The following is a 25,287-nucleotide window of genomic DNA, read 5'->3' on the forward strand; positions in this document are numbered from 1 at the left end:
CTATCATTTGTTAGTTTCTTCTCCAGCAGTTTCAAGTTTAATGCATTTGGTAGTATACACACCTAGATAATAAAATTGATATGCTATGCTGTTTCCTATGGTACCATTAGATTGGTGGCGGAAGTCTGAGAATTTATAAACGTGAGGTGCAGCAAAAGGTTTTGGAAATTGTTGGCATCTCCAAATGAGAATTTATAAATGGAAGTTGTTGTCGAGTAAGCTAGTCAGGCAGAGTACTTGGCTTATTATTTAGTGTTTGTCCATGTCAATAAATTGTTTGCATTCACGATGTTAATGCTTGTATCCAACTTTGTTTGATTTCTCTTAGATAAACTAGACAGTTCATGTCTATGTATTTGGTAATTCGAATAAGTGGATTTTGATTCTTTCTTTTACAGCTTTAATGTCCCAAGCTGTACAGTACTTCTACTAGATTAAAGCTTCACATACTTTGGTGAGTTGTGCTTGGCAAGTTTGTGTCTTTATTGGTCTCTTGCTCAGTTATACTATATGGGTTTTGATTTCTAGGCTTAGTTTTGGCTGATTGCTCCCAGTTTGGAACTGGGTTTCTTTTATTCAAATTGCAAGTGTATGATATAGTTGCATATCTCTTTAGGTTTGATGAATGGGGTCTTTGGTTTTGTGGGGTTGACACGGAGAGTGGCTTTTGGGGCTTGTCTGTATATTATGGCTGTAGATACCTCCACTAGCAAGGCCAGTTCTCTACATCACCAAGCATAAGTAACACCCACTTTGGGACATCCACAAGACATGGCAAGGCCCAACCGAGACATGCATCGTGTAGCCTTATGTTCAGGCTACGCGGCGGTATCCGGAAGTCGCAAATCCGCCACCGGGAAGCCACCTTCCCGCCCTTGCCAAGTTGCCTCCACAATATGCATTTCTATACTAGAATAGTTGTTTGCTTGTCCCACATCGAAAACCATGTAAAGGAGATGGCTTCCTTCACTTATAAAAGGAACTCTCCTCCCACTTAAACACCATTCATTCCACAACACCCCATTACATCTCTTGTAATCTTGTTAGGCCGCAAGGCTCGGCACACTAGTATAAACATTCAAGTGGACGTAGTCTCCCGCTCATGCGGAGGCGAACCACTATACATCTCGTGTCAACTCTCTCTATCTCTCTTTACTTATCGTTAATTAGATCCCCACAGATCCAAACGTTAACATTTGGCATCGTCTGTGGGAAGCCGTCACACAAAGGCTTCGTCACACTTACCATTGAGTTAAGACATCTCAACATATCCTTAGCGGCCAAGTCAACGCCGACCATGGCTGGTCAGCGCCCGGCGGAGTCGGTCAACGCCCATCATGGCTTAATCAACTTTTGATCTCCGCTGACCATGGCGGGTCAACGCCCAACTCAAAAGTCAACGCCCAACAGGGTATGAAGATAACGATCTGCTCCGCTGCACAGGTCTGATCAACATCACCGCCGCTCCACAGCTCCTCTTCGGAGTCCTCCACCAACCTCCAGGTCACCGCCGAGCTCTTCCGCCGAGCATCTCCGCTGAACTCGAGCTCGGAGCCTCAGCTCTACTTTGCAGCTCCGCCGGACCTAACTGCTGCTCCCTCCGCTAGCCAGCTCTGCTCTACCAGGCACCACCGCTAGCTGGCGCTTCAACCGCCGAGCACCACGCTCCGCTCCGCTAGGCAAGCCTCGACCGGCAACGCTCCGGCAACCGCTAAGGCAACGCTCCGCCAGGAGCACCATTCTCCAACAAGCATCGCAGCCGCTCCGCTTAACCGCCGGCGAAGACCACTGCTGACTAAGAGCTCTGCTAACCAGCATCCTCCGCCGGCGAGTCTTCCGCCGGCCAACCAGTGGCCATCATCGCTGGTTTCTCCGCTGCCCTCTCCTCCGATGGCTACTCTACTGGCATCCTCCGCCAGACAGCTAGCTTCACCGCTAGGGGGCACCGCTAGCCAAAAGCTTCCGCTGAGCTCAAGGCTCCGCTAAACTCCAATTCCATCGACTCTCCGCTGAGCTCGATCTCCTCCAACTGCCAGGCTCCTCCGCTGAGCTCTCTCTCCACCTAGCTCCTTTACCGCCAGCGCGCCATCCGCTAGCAACCCTACCTCCAGCGACCCCTCCGCCAGCGAGAGCTACCGCCAGCGAGCCATCCGCCAAAGTGCCAATCACCAACAGACCTGCAAAACGCAGCAGCTAGCATCGACCGCCAGCACAAGCTCCGCCAGCCACCATGTTGCTAGGAGCAACCACCAGCGCTCGTCAAGCAATCAACTTCCGGCTAGCTCCCGGCCAAGCCAACACCGCTAGCAGCAAAACAACGCCAGATACCAACCATCAGCGGCAACCTAGCACCGCCGGATTCCCCCGCTAAACTCCTTAGCGGCAAGCACAAGGGCAGTCCGCCCAGCAGGCACCGCCAAACAGGCTTCCTCTCTCCCATCAAGCGCCTGCAACTTCACCACCATCGCCAGCGGATTGAGACACCGCCAGGTGGCAGCACCGCCAATCTCCAGCGGAAACTCATCCAGACCCCGCTAGCCAGCTCCGCTCCGCTGGACTGTTCACCGCCGAACTCCATCTCCGCTGAGCATCCCCCACCTGGTCTGGGCACCCATGGAGATCATCTGTTCACCATGGCCACCACCATTCCATCTTCGATCATCCTCTCCGCAGGTGCTCCGCTCCACCGAGCTTCAACGCTGGCCAAACCTCCGCTCCGCCAGACAAAGCTTCCGCCAGCCAATCCTTCCGACGGCGAGTCCTCCTCCAGAGGGATCACAACCGCCACCAGCCTCTTCTGGAACGTTACCGCTAGCACCAGCACCGGCCGTCACCTCAGCACCGCCAACTGTAGCCTCGCTGAGCTCTGAGACACTGCCGGCCAACTTCAACGGCAAGGCACAGTTCTGCCTACCCCAGGCCTCCGCCCACTGCAGGCCTCCGCCCAACTTCGACATCGAAACACCGCATCCGCCAGATAAGTGCCTTCCTCTTATCTCTTGCGCTCTTGCAATTTGAGCTACCGCTGATGCCATGACTATACATGTCTCTATAACCCTTAAGCATGCCTGCAACATGTTATTAGTTAGCAACTTTCCTACAAGTACATGCTACACACATACATGCTTAAATTCACTTTCATGTGACATTCATTGTGAACCTTGTGACACTTATAGCTCAATTAAACATGCTCGGATAAACGCTTGCGAAACGGTTACGACTCGCTTGGGTATCAAAGCATGGCCGCGACTCGCTTGGGCAACGCCCCGCACGCTCATACAGCGCCTACACCCAACTCGCTCGAACACCTAACTCGCTCCGCTTATCCAACATGCTTTAGTTACGCTCTCGGCTCACAATGCTTCATACATATGGTCTAGCCTCCGGGCACCACACTTTTTCACGTTTTCCTACATATGGTCTAGCCTCCGGGCTCCACGAGTCTATAGTCTACGACCTACCGCCGTGAGGCAGGGCGACGCCCCATTATCTCATGCACTTCATACATTAGTGCACCGCCGATGTAACTACATATACGAACTTTTTTGTCTTTTGTGATGCAGGACGGCGAGTCCCTTCTTGCTTGCGGAGCTCAGGGACTTGTAGGGGCCGTGCGCCTCTCGGATGTTACTTATGCTTGATGACTTCATGATTTGAACTCCCCAACCAAGAAGCTACTCTTACTCGGGGACTTCGGGGACTTGTAGATACCTCCACTAGCAAGGCTAGTTCTCTACATCACCAAGCATAAGTAACACCCACTTTGGGACATCCACAAGACATGGCAAGGCCCAACCGAGACATGCATCGTGTAGCCCTATGTTCAGGCTACGCGGCGGTATCCGGAAGTCGCAAATCCGCCACCGGGAAGCCACATTCCCGCCCTTGCCAAGTTGCCTCCACAATATGCATTTCTATACTAGAATAGTTGTTTGCTTGTCCCACATCGAAAACCGTGTAAAGGAGATGGCTTCCTTCACTTATAAAAGGAACTCTCCTCCCACTTAAACACCATTCATTCCACAACACCCCATTACATCTCTTGTAATCTTGTTAGGCCGCAAGGCTCGGCACACTAGTATAAACATTCAAGTGGACGTAGTCTCCCGCTCATGCGGAGGCGAACCACTATACATCTCGTGTCAACTCTCTCTATCTCTCTTTACTTATCGTTAATTAGATCCCCACGGATCCAAACGTTAACACGGGCATATTTTCTTCATGTGGGGTCTTAGAAATTTTCATTTATGCAGCACAACATGTGTGATTCTCTTAAGGGGAATAGCACAATATGATCTTTGCTTCAGTATTTTATTAGATTTTCTGCAATATATTCTGGTAGATTCCTCAGATTTCAGTTCAATTTTGTAATAATTTTTTTGTTGGTAGTTGATGTTTGGTTGTCCATAACTATAATAAACTTAAATTTGGGATCTTTCTCTCATTTATTCCCATACTTTGCCCAAATAAAAAGAGATGCTTGTTGTCTACCGTTTTGGTGGTTTCTTCAACTGATACCGAGATGCTGTTTTTAGTTGCAGGTTTTCAAACTTCAACAGTATAAAAGAAGTCTATACAATAAATTTGGTTGATGTGTACATGTTGGGTTTGGAACTTGAAGCTTTATAGATGTTAAGAGGGTCTTTGAAGTCTATATCATACACATATTGTTAGGCTAATGCTGTGAAAATTATCTTTGCCTAGAGAGAAGGATGTCTGCCCATGATAGTAGCTTTGGGTTAAAAGAGTAAATAGCTCATGAGAGTTATTATTGGTTATCCCAAATGAGTTATTAGGAATTCATGCTGTTTATCAGTTCATTATTCTTGAATATATATATATATATATATATATATATATATATATATATATATATATATATATATATATATATATATATATATAAAAAAAATTAATACTTCTCTGCTTTCCTTTTCAGGTAGAAGCTTTAAAAATGGCCCAGAGTCTTCACTTTACAGAAGAGGCTCGATCTACAAAATGTCATCTAGGTGATTTTAAGGTTAAGATAGAGTTTGACGACCTAAAGAATAAGGCCCTTCATACGTACAGTTGCTTGAGTTCCCTTGTTAGTCAAATTGAGAGGTAAAGCATCTGTTCCTCCTCAATATGATGCAATGTGACAAAAAGCACCATGATATGTACTGCCTTGTGTTATATGAATAGCTTAAGTTTCCTTCTCAAGCTATTCTATATGGATGTTGGGTTGTTAAGAGGTAGAGAAACAGCAAGTGCAGTATAACGACTTGTTGTAGAATAATCATAAGGAGTTATCTAGGAAAATGATAATCCAATTAGTTTTTCACTTTGTTATTTCTTAGGCTGATATTGCTGATAAGGTGTATCATCGGGGTTGCATTTTGTTTGTAGGATCAACTTGCAAAAGAACAGAGCAAAGCAGAGGCATTATTAGCTGTTGTATATGGAGAAGTTTAGAAGACTTCAATCTTGTTCTTTTCTTTTGTTGTTGTATATGGAGAAGTTTAGGCCATACGTCCCTTCTCCCTACTCTTTGTACTCTTTTTATCAATAGTATTAATGAGAATTTTCTTTTGCTTACCACTGGTATTCTCATTGTGAAACTTATTCTCTAGCAAAGAAACTGATTTAGTAATCACTTCTAAAATAGAAATTGAAGCAAAAAGAACGAAAACATACAACAATTTGAAATAACAAACTGATGTTATAAATGACAAAGGACATCAGTTCTATCTATAAAACATATGTCTAATACTGATAAATAAATCAATTTCTTATGTAAAACGATGTCATAGTAGGAAACAAAATCAGTTTTGTATAAATCAAATGATGTCTAGAGTCATTTTATACATCGGGAGCTTATAAGAAACTGATGTCTACAGTCATTTTTAACATCGGCTACATACCGATGTCTAGGATTTCCTGATCTTTAACATCACCCACTAAGACATCGGATGGTTTTTTTTTTAACATCGGTTTCTGGCCGATGTCTAAGGCAAAAATCCTAGTAGTGGATCTGTACGCTCCCCGACCACATGCTCGAAACCTGCACACTGTTGTAGGGGTGAGCTTTCGTCCTCGTATGCCCAGTATGGGCCGACCCAACCATGCTAGGTTTGAAAAATAATATACTTGAAAATATTTACTACATAATATTGTGCACGTTTATCGAAAATACTTTAAAAAGAGGCAACCACAAACATTTATTTCTTTTATAAAGCATATACAGTATGCTTCACACAATTTGGAGCTCCGAGATACTTACCTGCCGGCAAAACACAAACAAATCGGTGATCGACCCGGTTCGTCATCCTTCGAGAACCGGCCAACTACTCTGTAGTCCTTGTAACTACAAGTAGCGAAAGTGTCCATTTCCTGGCCCTGGGTCTCCTATGACTGGTTCACTATCTGTACTCACCCTTCCTCGACAAACATAGGAGCACGGCCCCCTCCGGAGGTTCACGGTTATCGACACCGTGGGATCCCTAGGAATCTACGCGTCTATGTCCCATTCACTTTCAGGTCACAAGTACAAACATACAATGGGGTACAGTAGCTCAACATACAAGTCTAGCCTTGGTTTTCGTAATCAGTAAATATCAGTTATGGAAACACAGATATCACGAGGCATCGACTAATGAACAACCAAAAACGTATTTACAGGCAACATACTATTTTACTAGTGCATTCCACACACAGAAAAGCCTCTAACAAGGAAGGGACAGCTCACCCTACCAGGATATGGAGTGCTCGTCCACATTCGGGTTCGTTCCCGACTTTCGATCATTTGTCCAAATCTAAGTGCATAAGCTCGAGTCCTTTAACAAAAACTAAATCCGATAAGTACTCAATTCATAACTCATTTGCTTAATTTCTATATGAGTTACCAATTTAACTTGAATCGATATTTAATGGTAACCATTCCCGAACAATTCACTTAACGTAGTAAACTTATTCGGGAGATGGTGATCACACTTCTTTCCAGGTTAAAATTTCGGTCAACCAGTTTGACCTCAATTTATTTAGCTTCTAAACCTTAAGCAATTAAATAATAATTACCATTCCCGAATGATTTCGCCTTTCAAACTCCTTTCGGGATATGGTGATTATACTTATTTTCTTAATGTATTCCAAGTCAACCGGTTTGACCCTTTTTACTCGATCGTTGAATAATAGCAAATAAATAGTAATTACCATTCCCGAATGATCACATTCTTACGATAACTTCGGGATATGGCGACACTAGAGTACTCCGATTTTTAACCTTATTTCATGAACATTAATCCAATATCCTAATCTAGCTCAATCAAATAAAATCCACCATTTCCATTATCAACACCCTTCCAACATCGATAATTGCTCACTTCCTTTCACATCACACACAATTTTAGTTAACTTGTCAAAAACCAAAAAATTGGTCTCTCTTTGTCCATTCTTGCAGAACAACATTTTTCCCAAAATTAATAACAGACAAACCAATTTTATTGACAACCCAATTCTCTCCATACATTCAAGCATTCAACCATTTTCATCTTTGTTCACTACCATGGCAAGTTTCCAACACATATCAATATCTTTTCCAATTATCCCGAATTTTGAACGATCTGGAAATATCGCTCCACTTGCACCACCAATCTTCTCTACTGATCTCGAGAGAATCAATGCATGTATATGAATGAACAATGAAACACTTAGACACGAAACAAGTGTTTCATGGACTCCTATGGAACTCTTTCTAAGCAAGCAAGACACACAATAATTCTTGCATCAAAATCCCTACACAATCAACGCTACTTTTCTGAATATATTGAGGAGAAAATAAATTCTCAACAATTAAGACTTAACCCTAATTGGACTCCTACTAGGAAAGATCTTTTAATAAAAGATATCCAATTAAAATAAACAAATCCTAAATCACCTAGGACTTCAAAAGCACGATTTTATCAGTTGAAAAATATCTTTGTAAAATAAAATCTAAAAACCAAAAGATACTTTCCAAAATTGGACTCCCAAAAATGTAGGGTTGACTAGGACTGACTCGGGGATTGCAACACATGGTGCAATCCCGTGCTTATGCATGAGATGTAATTACCTGAAATTCTCCGAGATCAGTTTTGATGAACTTTGTAGGCTTCTTCAGTGCTTTGTATAGGGATGCCAACACATCAAGTATAAACCTTATACCTACAATCTCCCCATTTGGCATTCCTATACAAAACATCCTATTTTAGGCACACTCCCCCTCAACAAGTACTTGAAGATCATCACATTCCATCAGCAATGTGCCTTTCCTAAAACACTTATCAACACACCTTGTAGAAAGCAAGTTAAAGATAAGGCATAGGAGTGTCAGCACAATTTCAAGATCAATATCAAAATATTTAAACAATCAAAACACAAGTTGATCAAATTCACCAATATCTCCCCCTTTTTGTCTAGAATGACAAAGGCAACTTATGTAGCGGAAGCTATGTATAATCAATTAGTTGGAAATAGTCCAAGTATCAATACTCCCCCTAAGTGTGATCATGCTATGAAAGATGCAAGAATGAAATGCAAACACACAATGAGTGGGTTTGTATCCTTGTACAAATGACAGAGACAAAAGCATAGCTTTTAGACAAGAGTGTTAGCACCAATCCTCAAACATGAAAGTAATAAGTTAAGGTCACATGAGTGAAGAGATTTTGACAACAACAAAATAAGCAAGAAGATGATCGAGTATTCTGTACCTTTGTTGTGTAAGTGAACATAGCTCAAAGTGGGGTTTGTAAGAATCTCATAATCAGAGAAAGTAGAACACACATAAGAAGTGAAAAAAGATAATCACAATCAACTCAAATCTCCCCTTATGACACCGTGTGGGCATAATATTTTTTCTTTTTGCCTTTCACACACTATGAAACTTTTTTACATTTTTTTTTTTTTCAAGAAAACTAAGACTCATGTAACAAGTTTTATGCCAGCAACTCCCAAGTCAGTTGACTTTAGGGTACTAGATGTAACAAGGACATCCCAAAGGACATATCAACTCGAGTCAATAGTTTCACAATCCACCGGGGTGACGAAACCATTCCCTTTTCTTCCTAAACCTCATATCGTTCACCACGACCAAGACCTGTTTACTTTGGGAATAGCCTGACCTTACTCCAAATATTTGTACATTTTTAACAGGGAGCAACAACAATATTCACTCACTTAGTATGTGTGAACTAAAATCAAATCAACCAAGAGGATACGTACCACCACAAAAGAGTATGTGTGCATGTGAGAATACAAAGTGATAAAGAATATGTTGTTCATGCTCAAGATTACAAAGTGATCCAATACCCCATTCAAAACATGTTATTCGACTCATCACAATCATATTTAAGGAAAGTATCAGAACACTTGTCAATCTAAGTTCAATTCGATTGCTGTAAGACACGTAGGGATACAAACCACACATGCAATCCTGATTTTCCAGAAAACTGAAAACAAAATGCAGAAATAAAAAGCGTAATGCACTTATACTAGTATGATATCATACACTATGAATTCATGCAAAATGGACCAAACAAAGTGTGAGTATCAATACTTAGAGCATCCACCAATGGTGCTTCTAAGTGATTCAAATCGAGCTGTGTTTAAGGGCTTAGTAAACGAATAAACCAATTTATGTTTAGTAGGAACAACGCAAGCTCAAGCATATTATCAAGATTATCCATATGAGCAGAGTAACAATTATTAGAACCTTTTTTAATCCAGATTTGCTTCTACTTCAAATTCTGCTCTTTGGGGATTGCAATACGTTCTGCAATCCTGTTAATCAACTTCAGATGCTCTTTCAGCTAAGCTTGCAGCGATGCAGTTGGGCTAATTTTTGATGCTTTCCTCTGATTTTGAGTGACCCTGCGAAGTATATTACACATAGGATGTATGTGTCCCAATTTTCCGCAAAAATGACAAGCGGGAGTAAAATTTTTAGAGTTATGAACATACATGGGCTGACGCACAGAGGTGTGACTGTCAGAACTTACCTGAGCAACTTTCTGATAGGTTTTAAGGGTCATTTTAGGTTCTGATCTTTTGGGCAACTTGGGACTAGAATCATTGTCATTTGAAGCTTGTGGTTGTCCCAAGGAATTTCCACATTCAACACCTTTTACAAAGGTCAAGGGCTTGCAAGACTCACCTTCATACCCTAACCCTTCTTTGTTGCACCCTAAACCTTCTTTGTTGCAATGAGATTTACCAAATCCAATCATCTTAGAGACCTTTTTAGACCCTATAGAAAACTTGTTGAAGCTTTCCTTGACTTTCAATAGCTCATCCTGCAATTTCTCATTTTCAAGGGTTAGTGAAACATTTAGAGTGGACTAAGCCTTGACTTCAACCTGCAAAATTTTGATTTTGTTAATAAGCTCATCATGCTCCTTGTCTCAATCTTGAGATTTGACCTCACCTTGCAAAACTTTAATCTTATCAACAAGATCAGTACGTTCTTTTTCCCATTCTTTTAAAGAAGTATCAAATTTTTGCTCAATTTTCATCTTTTCCACTCTTAAAGATTCAACTTCTTCTTCAAGTTTGTTATTTTTTCGAAGAACAATTTTTGAAGCATTATACAATTGCTTACACTTTTCATTTGTTTCTTCATCAAGAGTATCATCTTCCAAGTCAGAGTCATCAGAAAAATCAATATTAAGAGAGGAAGTAAGAGCAAGATTTACCTCTTTATTCTCAGATTGAGAGCCTTCATCGCTATCACTCCAAGTTGACTTAAGAGCCCTGTTATTTTGTGAGCTATATTTTCTGTTTCCACAATCAGAAGAGATATGACCAATACCACCACATTCATAACATTTAGGTTTTTCAACAACACTTTTCTTTTGATCAAAATTATTGACTTTGGTGTTTTTGTCAAAACGTTTTTCAGATATACTTTCTGAAGTACTCCTAAAGGAGTTTTTATTTTTAAGAAATTTATTAAATTCTTTGGTTAGTAAAGCTAAATCCACAGAACCACTATCATCTACTTCTTTCATTTTAACAGAAGAGAAACCAACATTTTGTACATTTTTCTTGGGCTTGAACCTCATCATGATCTTCCATTGCGAGTAATCTCCACCATCAAAACATGGGGGACAATTTATCGAACCAGCAGCTCTGTCAAATTCACGTTCCATCCTGTCCTCGGATCTACTAAAAAGCTTTAGAACCCGCTCTAATGCCAAGTGAAAATACAAGGACATAATGTGTTTTCTGGAAAACGGGGATTGATAGACACGTTGCAATCCTTACTGGGCAGAAATCAAAAAATTCACACAGAAAGCACAATTTTGGTTACGCAGTGAAAACCTCAATTTTGAAATTAAAAACACTGAGGGGCTCTTACTCTTGAGAACCCAAATAAAATAAATCAACTTATTGATGAAGGATATGGTTCTTTACAAACACATATAGCTCTCTACGCGGCTACAATCTCTAGACTCACTAGAGAGGTGCTTGTCTTGAATCTTGACCTTCTTCTTCACTTGAACGATCTACAAATATCGCTCCACTTGCACCACCAATCTTCTCTACTGATCTCGAGAGAATCAATGCATGTATATGAATGAACAACGAAACACTTAGACACGAAACAAGTGTTTCATGGACTCCTATGGAACTCTTTCTAAGCAAGCAAGACACACAATAATTCTTGCATCAAAATCCCTACACAATCAACGCTACTTTTCTGAATATATTGAGGAGAAAATAAATTCTCAACAATTAAGACTTAACCCTAATTGGACTCCTACTAGGAAAGATTTTTAATAAAAGATATCCAATTAAAATAAACAAATCCTAAATCACCTAGGACTTCAAAAGCACGATTTTATCAGTTGAAAAATATCTTTGTAAAATAAAATCTAAAAACCAAAAGATACTTTCCAAAATTGGACTCCCAAAAATGTAGGGTTGACTAGGACTGACTCGGGGATTGCAACACATGGTGCAATCCCGTGCTTATGCATGAGATGCAATTACCTGAAATTCTCCGAGATCAGTTTTGATGAACTTTGTAGGCTTCTTCAGTGCTTTGTATAGGGATGCCAACACATCAAGTGTAAACCTTATACCTACACATTGATGGAAAATTTCCCTATTATGGTCGATTATACCATTAGTAACATTGGTGGAAAATTGTCCTCTACTCAATAGAGGATCTATGTGGAAAATAGTTGGTCGGTCATAACGCCGGTTACATTGTTGGAAGATTACCTTGATTTAGTCAGTCACACCATGTATGCCTGTTTCTAGCTCGTGCTTCATTAGATGCGTGGACCTTCACCTTACAAACAACAAAAGAAAATGACAAAAAGAATACAGCAAAAGAAAGGCAAACAACCAGTCTAACCCTCCTAACCAACAAAAACGATAGTTCGCATGCTCGACCAATCATTCTTACAAAAAGAAGAAATAATAGAGGAAATGAGTCCCACTAGACATACCTCTAAGCAAACATTCAGTGATTTGCTAGCAGATTTTCCACTGGATTACTCTCACATAATGTATATAGGCTCTAAAATACATTTGAGATATACGATGTAAGCAATTATTCCATACAATCTTCACCTGCCAAGCCACTAGAGTTGGAGAGGAAAGATAATTGAGAACCAACTTGCAATCCACCTCCAAATATTCTTCCAGTCTCAAACACAAGTAAGTTCAATTCAATTGCTTTCCTAACAATCATAACATCATCAGACGCAAAGGAACTTGGAAGGTGAAGATTGGAAATAAAAGCTCCTAAAAATTTTACCTTCCTAGGCAGGGAAGTTTTTCTTTTTGATCTTTCTCTTCTGTGTTCCAAATGGCCAGGAAAATCGAGATATTATCACAATTTCATTTTACTGCTGAAGCCATACATATGGGTAGTGCCATAGTGGCCTAGAGTCCCTAGCCTGATCATATTGGAGGTGGTGGAGAATCCAATAATGCATATATCAAAGGAAATTTCTTGGAAGAGATATACATTAATATCAATTCTAATACGAACTTCCCAACGCTTTCCGATCATGTTTCTTACATATATATTATTATTTTTTGGCCGGCAATAAGAAGCAGAAACTGACAAATATTTATGTACACACACGCATATATATAATATGTAACAGCTATAGAGATGAAAAGCACTTGGCTGAGGGCTGTTTCGATCTGTTTAGTTAGCTCTTGCATCCAAGAAGTTTGCAATATGGCTGGTAGAACTGATCAAGTACCCTCTTCTTCTGGTGCTGGTTGTTCTCCTCCTTCTTCAGTCCCCATTTCATACAAACACGATGTGTTTCTGAGTTTTAGAGGTGACGATACACGCTCGAATTTTACAGGGCATTTACACACAGCTTTGCGCAACAAAGGAATCAAGACCTTCATAGACGATGGGCTCAAAAGAGGAGAAGACATATCTCGAGCACTTTTCCGAGCAATCAATGACTCAAGGATGTCTGTCATCGTGTTCTCTGAAAACTATGCAGAATCACCATGGTGTTTGGACGAGCTTGTTGAGATCCTTGGATGTAGAGAATCAAAAGGACAGATGGTTAGGCCAATTTTTTACAAAGTGAAACCCTCTGATGTACGACACCTGAGAGGTACTTTTGGTAAGGCACTTGCCCAACATGAACTCAATTTTGAGCATGATATTATGATTGTGCGTAGATGGGGTGCAGCTCTTTCTGAAGCGGCGAATTTATCCGGCTGGCCCGTGAAGGATCAGTATGTTCAACTCTTTTGATGTTTTGCTGCCGATAATAGCTAGGATTTTTTTTATTTTTTTTTATTTGTTATTCTTTTGGTTCATTATCTTTTTTTTTTATTATTATTGAAAAATAAACTTTATTGACTCAAAACATAAGAGCATCTTTTGATCAAAAAAAATAAAAAACATAAGAGCATCTCTAGCAGACTCTCGATCTTGCTTCCTTAGCTATTTTGGAGACCATATTTAGTTTTTCTTTTTTTATATAAATTTTAGCAGTTGCACCAAACTTCTAAAGTAACTCTCCATTTTAACTTTTAGCTATCTCGCTCTTAAATATAGAGAGCGAGATAAGGCTCTCTATTATATTTGTAAATTTAAAACATTCCTTTTGTTTCATGGAATTGAGTAGGGGTGTAAATGAGCCGAACCGGAGCGAATACCAGGGTGATCTTGTTCGGCTCATTTGTTTTTTATCGAGCTCGAGCCGGGCTAAATTAAAGCTTGAATTTTTTTTTTTTTCCATGCTTAAGCTCGGCTCGGCTTGAATATTTTTCTTAAGCCCGAGCTAGGCTCGGCTCTGCTCGGCTCGATTTATTGGACAAGATCGAGCTTAAATAGGCTCAGCTGGGTTCATTTGACTTTAAATTTAAAAATTAAAAAAGAAAGAAAGAAAATTTAAAATAATAATCCAAAATTTGATGTCTAATCATCACACAAATCCCTTTTGACTTTATTGTAATATATTTTACTTAAAATCTCAGATTCTCTTCTAATTGAAAAGGAATATAATAAAAAGAATTAAAGATTTGAGATTAGAAAAATTATATTTTTATTTATACTATAAATTTTCATGAGTCGAGTTTTAACAAACGTCTAGCTTTAACAAACTCGAGCTACTCATGAGCTAGACTAGCCGAATATATCTTTCGGCTCATTTATCTTACGAACACTAGCCGAACGAGCTAAAATCGAGCCGAATACGAGTCGAACACGAGCTGTATCGAGCCTATTTACAGCCTTAGAATTGAGGGCTTGGGAAATGAAATGTATTCCTTTCCTATGTTTGGTGTACACAAGAAAAGGAACAACTTTCCTTTGAGAAGGGAAAATATGGGAGAAAGTGAATCCTCATCCTCCAAATGATTCATTTTCCCTCCCACTATCCCAGCATTAAATGTGCATTAATTATATGATAAAAATACGTTTATATCCTTGTTAAAAATTGTTATTGACAATTTTATTTTGAAAGTTTATGATTCGTGTTTTTATATTTGAGGATATAAATGGAATATTAGTATAATTTAGTCTCATTTTCTTATACAAACCAAACACTAAAATGGAAACAACATATCTTTTCCCCTTGCTTTCCCAATATTTCCAAACAGCGGAGGGGAAAGCTAGTGGGAAATTTATTTTCCTTTCCCATGAAGTTTCTTAAGGAATTGATTTCCTTTCCGCTAACCAAACAAAGCTTTAAGTTATCCTGTGTCATTTAGAAATGTCTTCAAACAATTTTTCCTTCATTCAATAACTTATATAAATACAAGCTAAAATATAGAGAACTGATGCAGACGTATTTTAAAGTGGCTAGCCAAAAAGATTTTTAGCTATTTTGGCTAAAATTAAACTATAAAATTGCTAAAAGTGCTCTAATACATCTATCTGGGAAACACCTAATCACCAAGTCACTCAATTACATCAATAACCTCATTATCTTTATATGTTATATCAAAATCCTAACTCAATTTTTATCCTTCTCTGACCATTTAGACCAATCAAAAAGCTCAACTCTTTCCATATATATTATGTACATAAACAAGATTATATTGGGGAAAAAAAATTAATCTCTTTCTTTTAAATCAATATTTGAAAATCATATTTGCAAAAAATTAATATAAAAATAAATAATTTATTCATGGAATTGCATCAAATAAATGGATGATAAGTCGTGAATCGGTTAACTTTCATCAAAGACGTTCATTTATCTGGTATAGCTGGATGAGTTAACGATCTTTAATTTGGATAACTTTTTTTAGACATGAACTTTAAAGATTAATTCAAAAAACAAATGGTTCAGGTCATGAAACTACACTACCAAATGTATGCAAATAAGAGTGTTCAGACACACATGCAAGTCATTACTGGTTAAGACCTGTACTACTATACTAGGTAGTGTGATATAGATTTATTCATATCTTGAAGAACACTACATATATTTGATTAATAGAACATGAAGGACAACAAGCATTTGACACTACACTTGTATTGGAAGGTGTAATAATGTGTATGGATCTACTAACTATTTTGTATATATGCTTTAAATGATAGGAATGAATCTCGACTTATCAAACGTATCGTTAAAGAGATCGCAGATCAAGTATCTAACCCCAAGTTGTCCGTGGATGAAATCAGGGATCCACTTGTGGTAACAGCTATAGATATTATTCCAAGACCACCACCACCTAGTGTGCTGCAAGTCAATTGGTCCCGTCCAGCTGAGGGTTATCTTAAGATAAATTATGATGGTGCCTATACTGTGAGGAAGGGAGGATTAGGTGTGGTTGCTCGGGATGCGAAGGGACGTTTTGTGGCAGCAAAGTGCAGGTTGGTTAATGTTGAATCAGAGGGCGATGTGGTGGCTATGGCAGCACTTGAGGCTCTGTGTCTAGCTAAGGAACTGGGTTGGCCACGTGTTTGTTTTGAGGGTGACTCCGTACGTGTTGTGAATGCTCTGCAAACTTCTACTGCTTCTGATGAGTCCGACACTTCCTCCTTCTCCTCTTTCTCCTCCTCTTCCTCCTCCTCCTCATTTGGTCAGATCATTAGTGAGATTCTATATATGTCACGCAGCTTTCAGCAGTCTCTATTTTCTCTTGTTCACCAGAAGGCTAATGTTATTGCTGAGAAACTTGCCACACATGCTTTATCAAACCCCGAAGAAAAACATTGGCTTGTTAAGCCCCCTACTCTTCTCAACTACTATTTGGGTCAGGAATACCAATCTTCTGGATAGGCAAATAGCCATCAACAAAATTGTTTCCTTTATAACGAAATATAAAAAATGAAAATGAATAGCATTCTCTTCCTTTATGTACTGGCAATTATCCCCATCGGTTAACCAATTAGTATTATCTTGTGGATTAAAAGGTGATTTCTTTAGTTATTTAAAAATTCCTTCTCTTCTTGTGCTTATAAATTCTATTGTCCTCGAGTCGTCGTATAGCGAGAAGGACAATGCGAAATCGGACAAGAGTGTTCTTGAACTAACCGGTTTCGTAATGCGAGATTGAATGCTCTTTGAAAGTACCTTCCCAGAGGAGTCTTGATGGAAGGAAGTACCTGACGACAGTTCAAGGACTGAAGAGAGACTTCAGTTTGAGAATTAAGAGTTCTGCTGCAATAGCAAAAAGGGTTCAGGACAAAGAGCTTGGCAAAATAATTGAGCTCCAAGGCGATCAGCGTGAGAACGGGCTTAAATTAGCACTATAATAGAACTCAATTATGTGATGCAAAATGATGGTTCGCCAATGTCCTTCAAATCTAGCATTATTTCTCTTCGATTGGAAGTATCAGAGATTCAGAGAGCAATGTGGCTCAAATTAAACAAAGGAATTATAAGCAAGCATTTTCCTAGAAAAGCTAGGTTTAGGAAAACACATCAAAGAAATGAAAGCATGAAATTGAACCAGAGACGAACTTACAAGCTAAAAATAAGCTTTCTTTTCAATTATTCCTCAAAATATCAACGGACCAAGATGAAGTCAAAAATAAAGAAAATACAAACATAAAAGCTGATAACTTTGTAATGCACAACCGTACCACTTGTAACTCGAAAGCAGTGCAAACTAAAAGCTTTGTCTTCATGGCAACTATCTATAATTGCTGGAGAGTAATGAAAGCAAGCATTGCCTACTTGTAAGGCTCAAAGTGCCATTCAATCTAAGCATATAGTTCCTCAATTTACACATATATGCCTGGCAGTGGAACTAAATGGTTGCTTGCAGCAGTAAGAGAAAATCACATTACAAAGAGTTAGAATAGCTTGCCCTGCTGTTGGGTTCCACTTCTCATCATCGTGCAGAACTCCTCATAGTTGATCCTACCATCCTGTATACCCAACAGAATTGACTACTAATGAGTATATGATAATACAGACAAATGGATTACGGAAATGATCAGTCTGGAGAAAGATTGATCAACTTACATTATCTGTATCTACTTCAGATATTATATCCCTAATTGTGTCTTCGTCACCCATACCATACTCTTTCATAGCTTTTTCTAGCTCATCTCTAGTAATGAACCTGTCAAAAGGATGAAAGCATTAGCTAGTTAACGAATAGTTGGATACCAATGTCTCTTGAGCCATATGTCATCAATTTTCAATGGAACTCTCACTCTGTTTACTAATGCAGTTAAAACCAATTCAACTTGCCTCTGTGCACCAAAATAAGTAGAGATGCATGTTTGCAAGCATCAAATAGCATGCAATCTTGTATAAGAATATGAAATACTGTTTTAGAGATTTTAAAGAGTATAGATTGAAAAATGGACTCAGAAAACCCAGAACCAGAAGAGAGTTGAGGTCAATTGCCACAAAAATTGTTATCACGTGCGACAGTAGAGACCTTCCAGTCCTCTGGATATAAAGGTTGAAGAAATGTGGACCAATTCTTGGATAATAGAAAGAGCTTACCCGCTGTTGTCTGTGTCAAAATATTGAAAAGCTTTGTAAAGATGTTCGTCCCTCTCTAGCTTGTGTCTGTGCATTGTAGCAGTAATGAATTCAATGTAGTCAATTGCTCCATTCCCATCCACATCAGCCTGAGTGCAAATAACAGAATATGAGTTGCGTAGGATGCGGAATGTAACAAAAAGTTGGTATATTTGCAGTTCAATAATAGCTTACAGCTTCCATTAGCTGCTTGACTTCAGCTTCAGTCAGCTTAGAGCCAAGTCGAGCCAATCCTGACTTCAATTCATCATAAGTGATGGTTCCACTCTTGTCAGTATCCATGTTTGCAAACATTGCCTTAAGCCCATGGATTTCTTCTTCAGAAAGATTTTCAGCAATAACCTATAGTATAATCAAATACGTAATTTGTTATCAGATCACCAAATGGACTTCTTTAGTCATTCAGATGCCTATAAACTAGATCACAGATACAAAATTGAAAGTACTCTGTGCACGCAGCCGCTGGATAGACCTACCTTCAATGCAAGTTTTTTCAGTTTGTTCATTGCTCTAAACTGCTTCATTCTAGAAAGCACTGCGCTGTCTATGGGTTTGTCTGATGCTTCTTCTTTGATCCATGGGTGCTCTATGATGAACAAACAAATCCAAAAATTTCAGTTAGAAGAGAAGCGTACCCAACATAAGTAAAATGTTAATGCAAAGGGAAAGGGAACGGCATATGCAGAAATGACAAAATCTACCATGATTAGTAATTACAGGAACAAGGTGAATATGTTTGAAAAGATAGAAATGAGCCGATACCAAAATAATACTTTTACTAGACTTTCACTTCTTGAAAATCCAGGTTTATAGTGGACTTGAAGCAGAGTGAAACTGAACTTTTTCACAAAGAGTTGCACAAGATATACAATATTAATTACTTAATGATATGCCATGAAACTTCAATGCAAAGTACTAGTGTGTGTTAAATACATGTGTTCATATGTTGTGATATACTCCTTTTAGGGTAACTAATTTTTTCTTCAGTCAGAACTGAAAACATTTTTGATTAAAATACTGGGACCTTCTCTTGTGAATTTGGTGGATATAAAACCTATGTAATTTCATATATTTGATCATGAAACCTCACAGAAAGAACCAATCCATAGTTATCTGCTAGTCATGCACAAGGGTTCTTCTACATAAATAGTAATGTGATTGCACGAAATTCAAACTAAAATAGTTAAAACCATTGTGGAAGAATGAGCTTTTTCGGTACTTAATCACAAATACAACTGTTGCTCAAGAGAAATATACCTAAGACCTGAGCTGAAGTAATTCGCTTTTTAGGGTCTTGTGTCAGCATCCTCCGGACCAGGTCCTTAGCACTGTGTGATATTGATGGCCATGGTGCACTATCAAAGTCAATCACTCCCTCCAATATGGCATCAAATATTCCCTTCTCCGATTCTGAACCAGTCATTAAAAACTCTTAATCCACTAAGTAAAAATACAGAACCTAAAAATAGGAAAAAGTCATATCATGTTTATCAAAACAAAATAGAACTGTGTTTTTACCAGCCCAAAATGGAGGTACTCCACTTAGTAAAATATACAGGATAACTCCTGCACTCCAGATATCTATTTCCTTGCCATATCTGCGCCGCAGCACTTCTGGAGCAACATAATAAGCACTCCCAACTATATCACGATACACCTTTCCTGGCAGTGGAACATATGTAAAAGCAAAAATCACGTACTGAAAGGCCAATAGTTGTCACTTGTCATACATACCACTTATATAGGCAGCAAATTACTATCAATTACAGAATCTATTCCCTGGTAGTTGGGGACAAAAGTTGCAAAATACTAGTTGAATCCAGTTCGTCAGTTAAAAAGACAATTCATTGATCTTAAGACATAGATCTTTCCATGATGTTGTCTCAAGGGATAACCATGAACTCAATGTAACTACAGAGGATCTTAGAAAGAGCAAACCAAATTGAATATTTAGAAAGTTTCAAGGAATAAACTCGGCTCTACAAACAGTACAAATATAAGCCACGCTGTAAATAGTCAGTGGTCAATACACAGAGATATTCCAGTCTAGGCTGCAACATTCATCGGCTCAGTTTAGTGTTCAAGCATCAAGCTCATTAGTTAAATACTCTTCGCTATCCTGCAATCTAATGATGCTGTAACTAATATGACATCTATATTGCAGATTCTGACTCTTCTTTTCACCAATTTTGTTCAGTGACATTAGTGCTCTTCAATTGCCAAAAATGATCCAGGCCAAGATGGAAATATGACAATAGAAACCGCTTGGTGCATCGTGTATCAAGCATGGCAATGCAAATATAGAAGCAGTGATCTCTAAAGTTGATGGAATTCAATTCCACTTTACCTCCCTGAAAAGAAAAACTCAATATCTGCCACTAATTAAAAGTAATAAATTCCATATTTACCAGAAGATTTTCATAAAGTGACTATCTACCATCTGAATAGCCAGTTAAACAATCCCCACTCATCACAAAGATTTTTAAATCCAAATTGGCTAGTCTCCTGTCAAACTTAATAATATTTAATGAAATCCAGCTAACTTGTGAATAGACTTGGCCATAGGTCTAGCATTAAACTATTAAAACATACGTTTATCAAGCAACCTAGTTTTAGATGAATAGAAAATGCACAATTCACCTAAATACCTTTCCTATGATATAAACCAATTAGTCTTCCTAGTGAAAATGATTGAATTTCAAGCAAATGCTGCAACTATACAATGCTCCTTCGAAAAATTCACAAATGGCCAACTAAACAAAAGATTAGGCAAATTACCTTCTTCAATGAACACTGACAACCCGAAATCGGTAGCCTTGAGAAGGGCATTCTCATCCTTGCTAGACAGCAAGAAATTCTCAGGCTTGAGGTCTCTATGCATCACACCCATGAAATGACAGATATGCACAACACTCACAATAGACCTGCATATTGCAGAAGCTGCTCTCTCACTGTAATGACCCTTTGCAATAATCCTATCAAAAAGCTCACCACCTGCACAAAGCTCCATACAAACATGCACAGACTGCTTATCCTCATAAGATCCCTTGAACTCCACAATGTTTGGCTGCCCACTCAAATGCTGCATAATCTGAATCTCCCTCTTTATATCCTCCTTGTCATTTTTGGTCACCAGCTTCCTCTTTGAGATTGACTTGCAAGCATATTTCCTCCCACTTGAATTCTCAGTACAAAGATATGTGACCCCAAATTGCCCTCTACCCAACTCTTTTCCCAAGGTGTAGTGCAACTTAACATCCTCATATGGCTTCCCCAGAATTGTGTCTGGCCTGAGAACTGGTTTGGGGTTTCTGGCTGGAACAGATGGCTTCCAAGCTGGTTGGGGTTCTTGATGGGCTGCCATGCCACGCTTCTCTGGTAATTGATGATGTTGCTGAACAGAGGCCTTGGATTGGTGAACAACTGGCTCATGGGGTTTTTGGTAATGTTGTCCAGCTCCTCCTCCTGATCTGTACCCATTATGCTGTGGCTCTGGGTCTCTGCTTTTGCTTAGACACTTGCCCATTTGGCCTTATTCCCAAAGGACCACTGTACTGAATTTGCAGATATGGATTTGTATGAGAGCAAAGATTGAATCTTTTCAAGGAATAGAGAAGACCCAAATGGGGAAACTGCTGAATTGGGAAGGGATGAGCTGAAATAGACTGAATTTGAGAGAAAAAAGTGAGAGACTTTTGGATCAGAAATGATAAAAGGCTGAGTGGAAGAGTGATAATTCAAGGAAAAGGTTGAGAACCCAGATGAGGATCAGGGAGAATATGCAGAGGATTTGATAAAGATGGCAACTTGGGATTAAAATTTGGAAAGGGTTGAATGGGAATGGATCAGTGTTTGGGTTTTTGAAGAAAAAGTACAAAGTAGGAGGAACACTTGGTCAACTGATCCTATTTCAATCAAGAGGAACTGGTGAACCTTTCAGTCAGGGATTGCACAGAGGACTTGTCAATTATTCAATTCCAATAGAGAGACAGAGACAGCAAGCCAAGGCTGGGGGGTAAGGACTAAGGAATGAAGGTTGACTGGTTATTTAATCATATCTTATTTCTTCATATTCAAGTAATTAAATGAGGCAGTCTTAGAGAGGTGATGGCTAATATTTTGACAGCGATGCATATCCCTGTTATATCTAACACGTTTTTGGGTTTGATTTGCATGAATCACAAACAAATAGGCATAACTTCTGCAATTAACATATTCACAGCTGACTCACAAATTTCTGCTTTAAATGGATAGATTTTAAAAGCATTAATTAAGAATAATATAGTATGATTGAATTTAGGCATCTATCATGTTCTTGTTGCATGGCTAATATATAGAGTTTTTGACAGTGATGATGCCTGTTATCTAATTCTAACCGACTTTGTGGTTAATATATCATGATCTTATATATATATATATATATATATATGACCAATCAAATGCTAAATTTGTTGTGCTAAATTTAATTTTGAAGGTTAGATAATTCAAACTAATAAGTAAAGAGATTGAAATTTTATTTGAGATGATTTAACGATTGAATCTAATAATGATCAATCCCGAAATATCATTATTGTGTCAATCACGTAACAACCATAAATTAGAAAAACTATAATACAATACATATGATCACAAATTCACAAAAAAAAAAAAAAAAAAGACCTATTTTTTTCATAAAGTCACAAACAAGTTAGATATTTGGAAGTTTCATATCCCAAAAAGAAGTTGGATAGGCTTCCTGTCGTAGTTCCTAGACATAGCGGGAAACATGTAAGTGTCCATGATGGGCCACCATTAAAATTAATTAGCTTTGCCTTACCGACTCCTCCTACCAACCTAAGAAGAAGACTCGTATTGATCTGATCAGATCAGACCAATTAAACAAGACTCATAATCACAATCGCGACCTTAATCGATTCTTTTTCTATATGGAAAACACACTAGCAGTTTACAACCACGCGGTTTTGATTGGGGCGATTTCCACAAGCCTTGAAGCAGTCCCCATATGATTGTTATACATACCAGGTAGTGAGGAAAATTTGACCGTCGCGGGTTTTGATTTCTTTGATATATGTCTAATCAAATATTTATCAAAAAAAAAACTTTAAATAATTCGCAACATTACATAATTTTATAATAACACATGAAGAGTGTTTAAAAATGAAATTATTGGGGTTTGAGATTCTGGTTGTAATTTGTTACTGGGAAGCAACAAAAACCAAAGATTGTTGTAGTGCTTGCAATATAAACGTGTGTGGCTGCTTTTGTTCTTACTTTATTCATTATCATTACGTTGTCTTATTATATATAGAGCATAATATGGTATGAATCGCATGTTATTTTGTGTCTTATATATTTGGATCTTTTTTGGTGAAAGTACTTTTCTGATGCTGGAATCTGTTATTCACTATTGAGTACAACTGCAAATTGTACCAATTTATTATTATGAATGTACCAATTTAATTTGATTTTGTTAGATGTTTGCAATTGTGTTCATCGTGTCTTAAGGCCTTCTCCAGCTGATGGTTTCAAAAAAAAAGTTCTATTCAGGAAAGTGTAATCCTATTTGACACTATCCATTTAAATAGTAGCTAGGTTCTATAACCAATCCATCTCCAATTTACAAATTGCAGCTAATTTAAATTGTGAAAATATTGAACGGGTGTGATTGTGAAATAGAACAGTTGAGTTTCATGTTCTATATATGAAACTTTATTTAGTAATTTGCAACCCAAAAATGGATCCTTGAGGTTCTATTACACCAATTGGAGATGGTATTTAGCAAAAAAGTTCTGTAACTTAATATAGAACCCTCAGTTAGAGAACAACTCAAAGGGAGGTTCTAGTTGGACCTCTAAATTTGCTATTTGGACCTCACCTACTTAGTACACCTCTAATCTACTTTTTAGAATACTAGAAAAGCTAAGTGGACCTCTTTATTTTTACCAAAATATCCTTGAACATTAGATAGTAACTTCACCTTTAGCAAAGGATTTCCAGGGTTTGGGTTGGGAGATGGAGGACGGCAAGGCGGCCTTGAGGAGAGACCTTGTGGTGAAGACGGCGGCGCTAGGATTTCGGGGTAGCGAGTTGTTGCGGTGCTTGATTTCATTCTCGGTTATGACTGCTAATAAAACTCAGGGTTGGATTGGCGACTCCTTTGATCGCTACTAGGAATACAGGTTTCCATCTATCTCTCAATTTTGAATTTCGAATTGGAATTTCGAATCTTGGCAAACAATTTCAATTAAATTTGGATTCTTTTGAATACATGTTCTGGGTACCTTGAGTATGCAATGAGCATGGAACCTGATCAAAAGGGTGTTCTTTTAGAAGATGGGCAACAAGTAATGCTTCTATGATTTCATGAAAGAGACATTAATCGGAAAGAATAACAATTTGAAAATTTCTACAAAGGTATCATCTCGAATCCAAGCATGAGAGATTGAAGGGAGAATGTACATTGAAAGTGAAAAGAAAAACTGAAGAGATTTGTCATGGAAGTAAGATATTTTTTTTTTCTTTTTCTTTTTTCTCTATCTCTTTGTCCTTATCTGTCTTTTCATATGAGTTTTAAAAAAAGATGAAGGTCCAAATAGCAGATTTGGAGGTCCAACTAGAATCTCCCCAACTCAAATGCTATTAGACCAAATGGTACTGGGCCTAAGCTATTTGGTTTGGCCAATTTGTTATAGCATGTCCTGCTATAATTTTGCTTGCGGCTGCGATCTTTCTGGGACATCTTTCTTTTCTAGGTTATTGTTTGGGTGTTTTGATTGGCATTACCTGGTTGAAGTCCTCACTGCCTGCAATATTTGTATTTTTTTTTTTT

At 38.6% G+C, this 25,287-nt stretch overlaps 2 protein-coding genes across 4 annotated transcripts; one reads left to right on the forward strand and one right to left on the reverse strand.

Moving 5' to 3' along the window:
- Nucleotides 1-12,471: 12,471 nt before the first annotated feature.
- On the forward strand, nucleotides 12,472-17,177 carry LOC133734337 (probable disease resistance protein RPP1). 3 transcript variants are annotated; one of them, XM_062161968.1, is made up of 3 exons: nucleotides 12,472-13,259; nucleotides 13,350-13,737; nucleotides 16,052-17,177. In XM_062161968.1, the coding sequence occupies exons 1-3, from the start codon at nucleotides 13,148-13,150 to the stop codon at nucleotides 16,734-16,736; spliced, it is 1,185 nt and encodes a 394-aa protein (XP_062017952.1). In that variant the 5' UTR covers nucleotides 12,472-13,147; the 3' UTR covers nucleotides 16,737-17,177. The 3 variants fall into 3 exon arrangements, with proteins under 3 accessions (XP_062017952.1, XP_062017951.1, XP_062017950.1); XM_062161967.1 differs by having other exon boundaries at nucleotides 12,474-13,737; nucleotides 16,136-17,175; XM_062161966.1 differs by having other exon boundaries at nucleotides 12,772-13,737; nucleotides 16,052-17,173.
- Nucleotides 17,178-17,420: 243 nt separating this feature from the next.
- Nucleotides 17,421-22,473, reverse strand: LOC133734336 (calcium-dependent protein kinase 2-like). Its single transcript, XM_062161965.1, has 8 exons — nucleotides 21,237-22,473; nucleotides 19,977-20,120; nucleotides 19,716-19,868; nucleotides 18,935-19,044; nucleotides 18,633-18,800; nucleotides 18,420-18,547; nucleotides 17,928-18,027; nucleotides 17,421-17,830 (listed from the first exon to the last, which is right to left on the reverse strand). Exons 1-8 carry the CDS (start codon nucleotides 21,982-21,984, stop codon nucleotides 17,756-17,758), a joined length of 1,626 nt encoding a protein of 541 aa, XP_062017949.1. The 5' UTR covers nucleotides 21,985-22,473; the 3' UTR covers nucleotides 17,421-17,755.
- Between the last annotated feature and the right edge of the window lie 2,814 nt (nucleotides 22,474-25,287).

The sequence above is a fragment of the Rosa rugosa genome, chromosome 2 (assembly GCF_958449725.1).
Source record: "Rosa rugosa chromosome 2, drRosRugo1.1, whole genome shotgun sequence".
NCBI classification, from domain to species: Eukaryota; Viridiplantae; Streptophyta; class Magnoliopsida; order Rosales; family Rosaceae; genus Rosa; species Rosa rugosa.

Coding starts and splice junctions, on each gene's coding strand:
- LOC133734337 (XM_062161966.1), top strand. CDS start 13,148: ATGAAAAGCACTTGGCTGAGGGCTGTTTCGATCTGTTTAGTTAGCTCT. Junction 13,738..16,051: donor GGCTGGCCCGTGAAGGATCA/GTATGTTCAACT, acceptor TTTAAATGATAG/GAATGAATCTCGACTTATCA.
- LOC133734336 (XM_062161965.1), bottom strand. CDS start 21,984: ATGGGCAAGTGTCTAAGCAAAAGCAGAGACCCAGAGCCACAGCATAAT. Junction 20,121..21,236: donor GTCAGTGTTCATTGAAGAAG/GTAATTTGCCTA, acceptor TTCCACTGCCAG/GAAAGGTGTATCGTGATATA. Junction 19,045..19,715: donor TACTTCAGCTCAGGTCTTAG/GTATATTTCTCT, acceptor TGTTCATCATAG/AGCACCCATGGATCAAAGAA.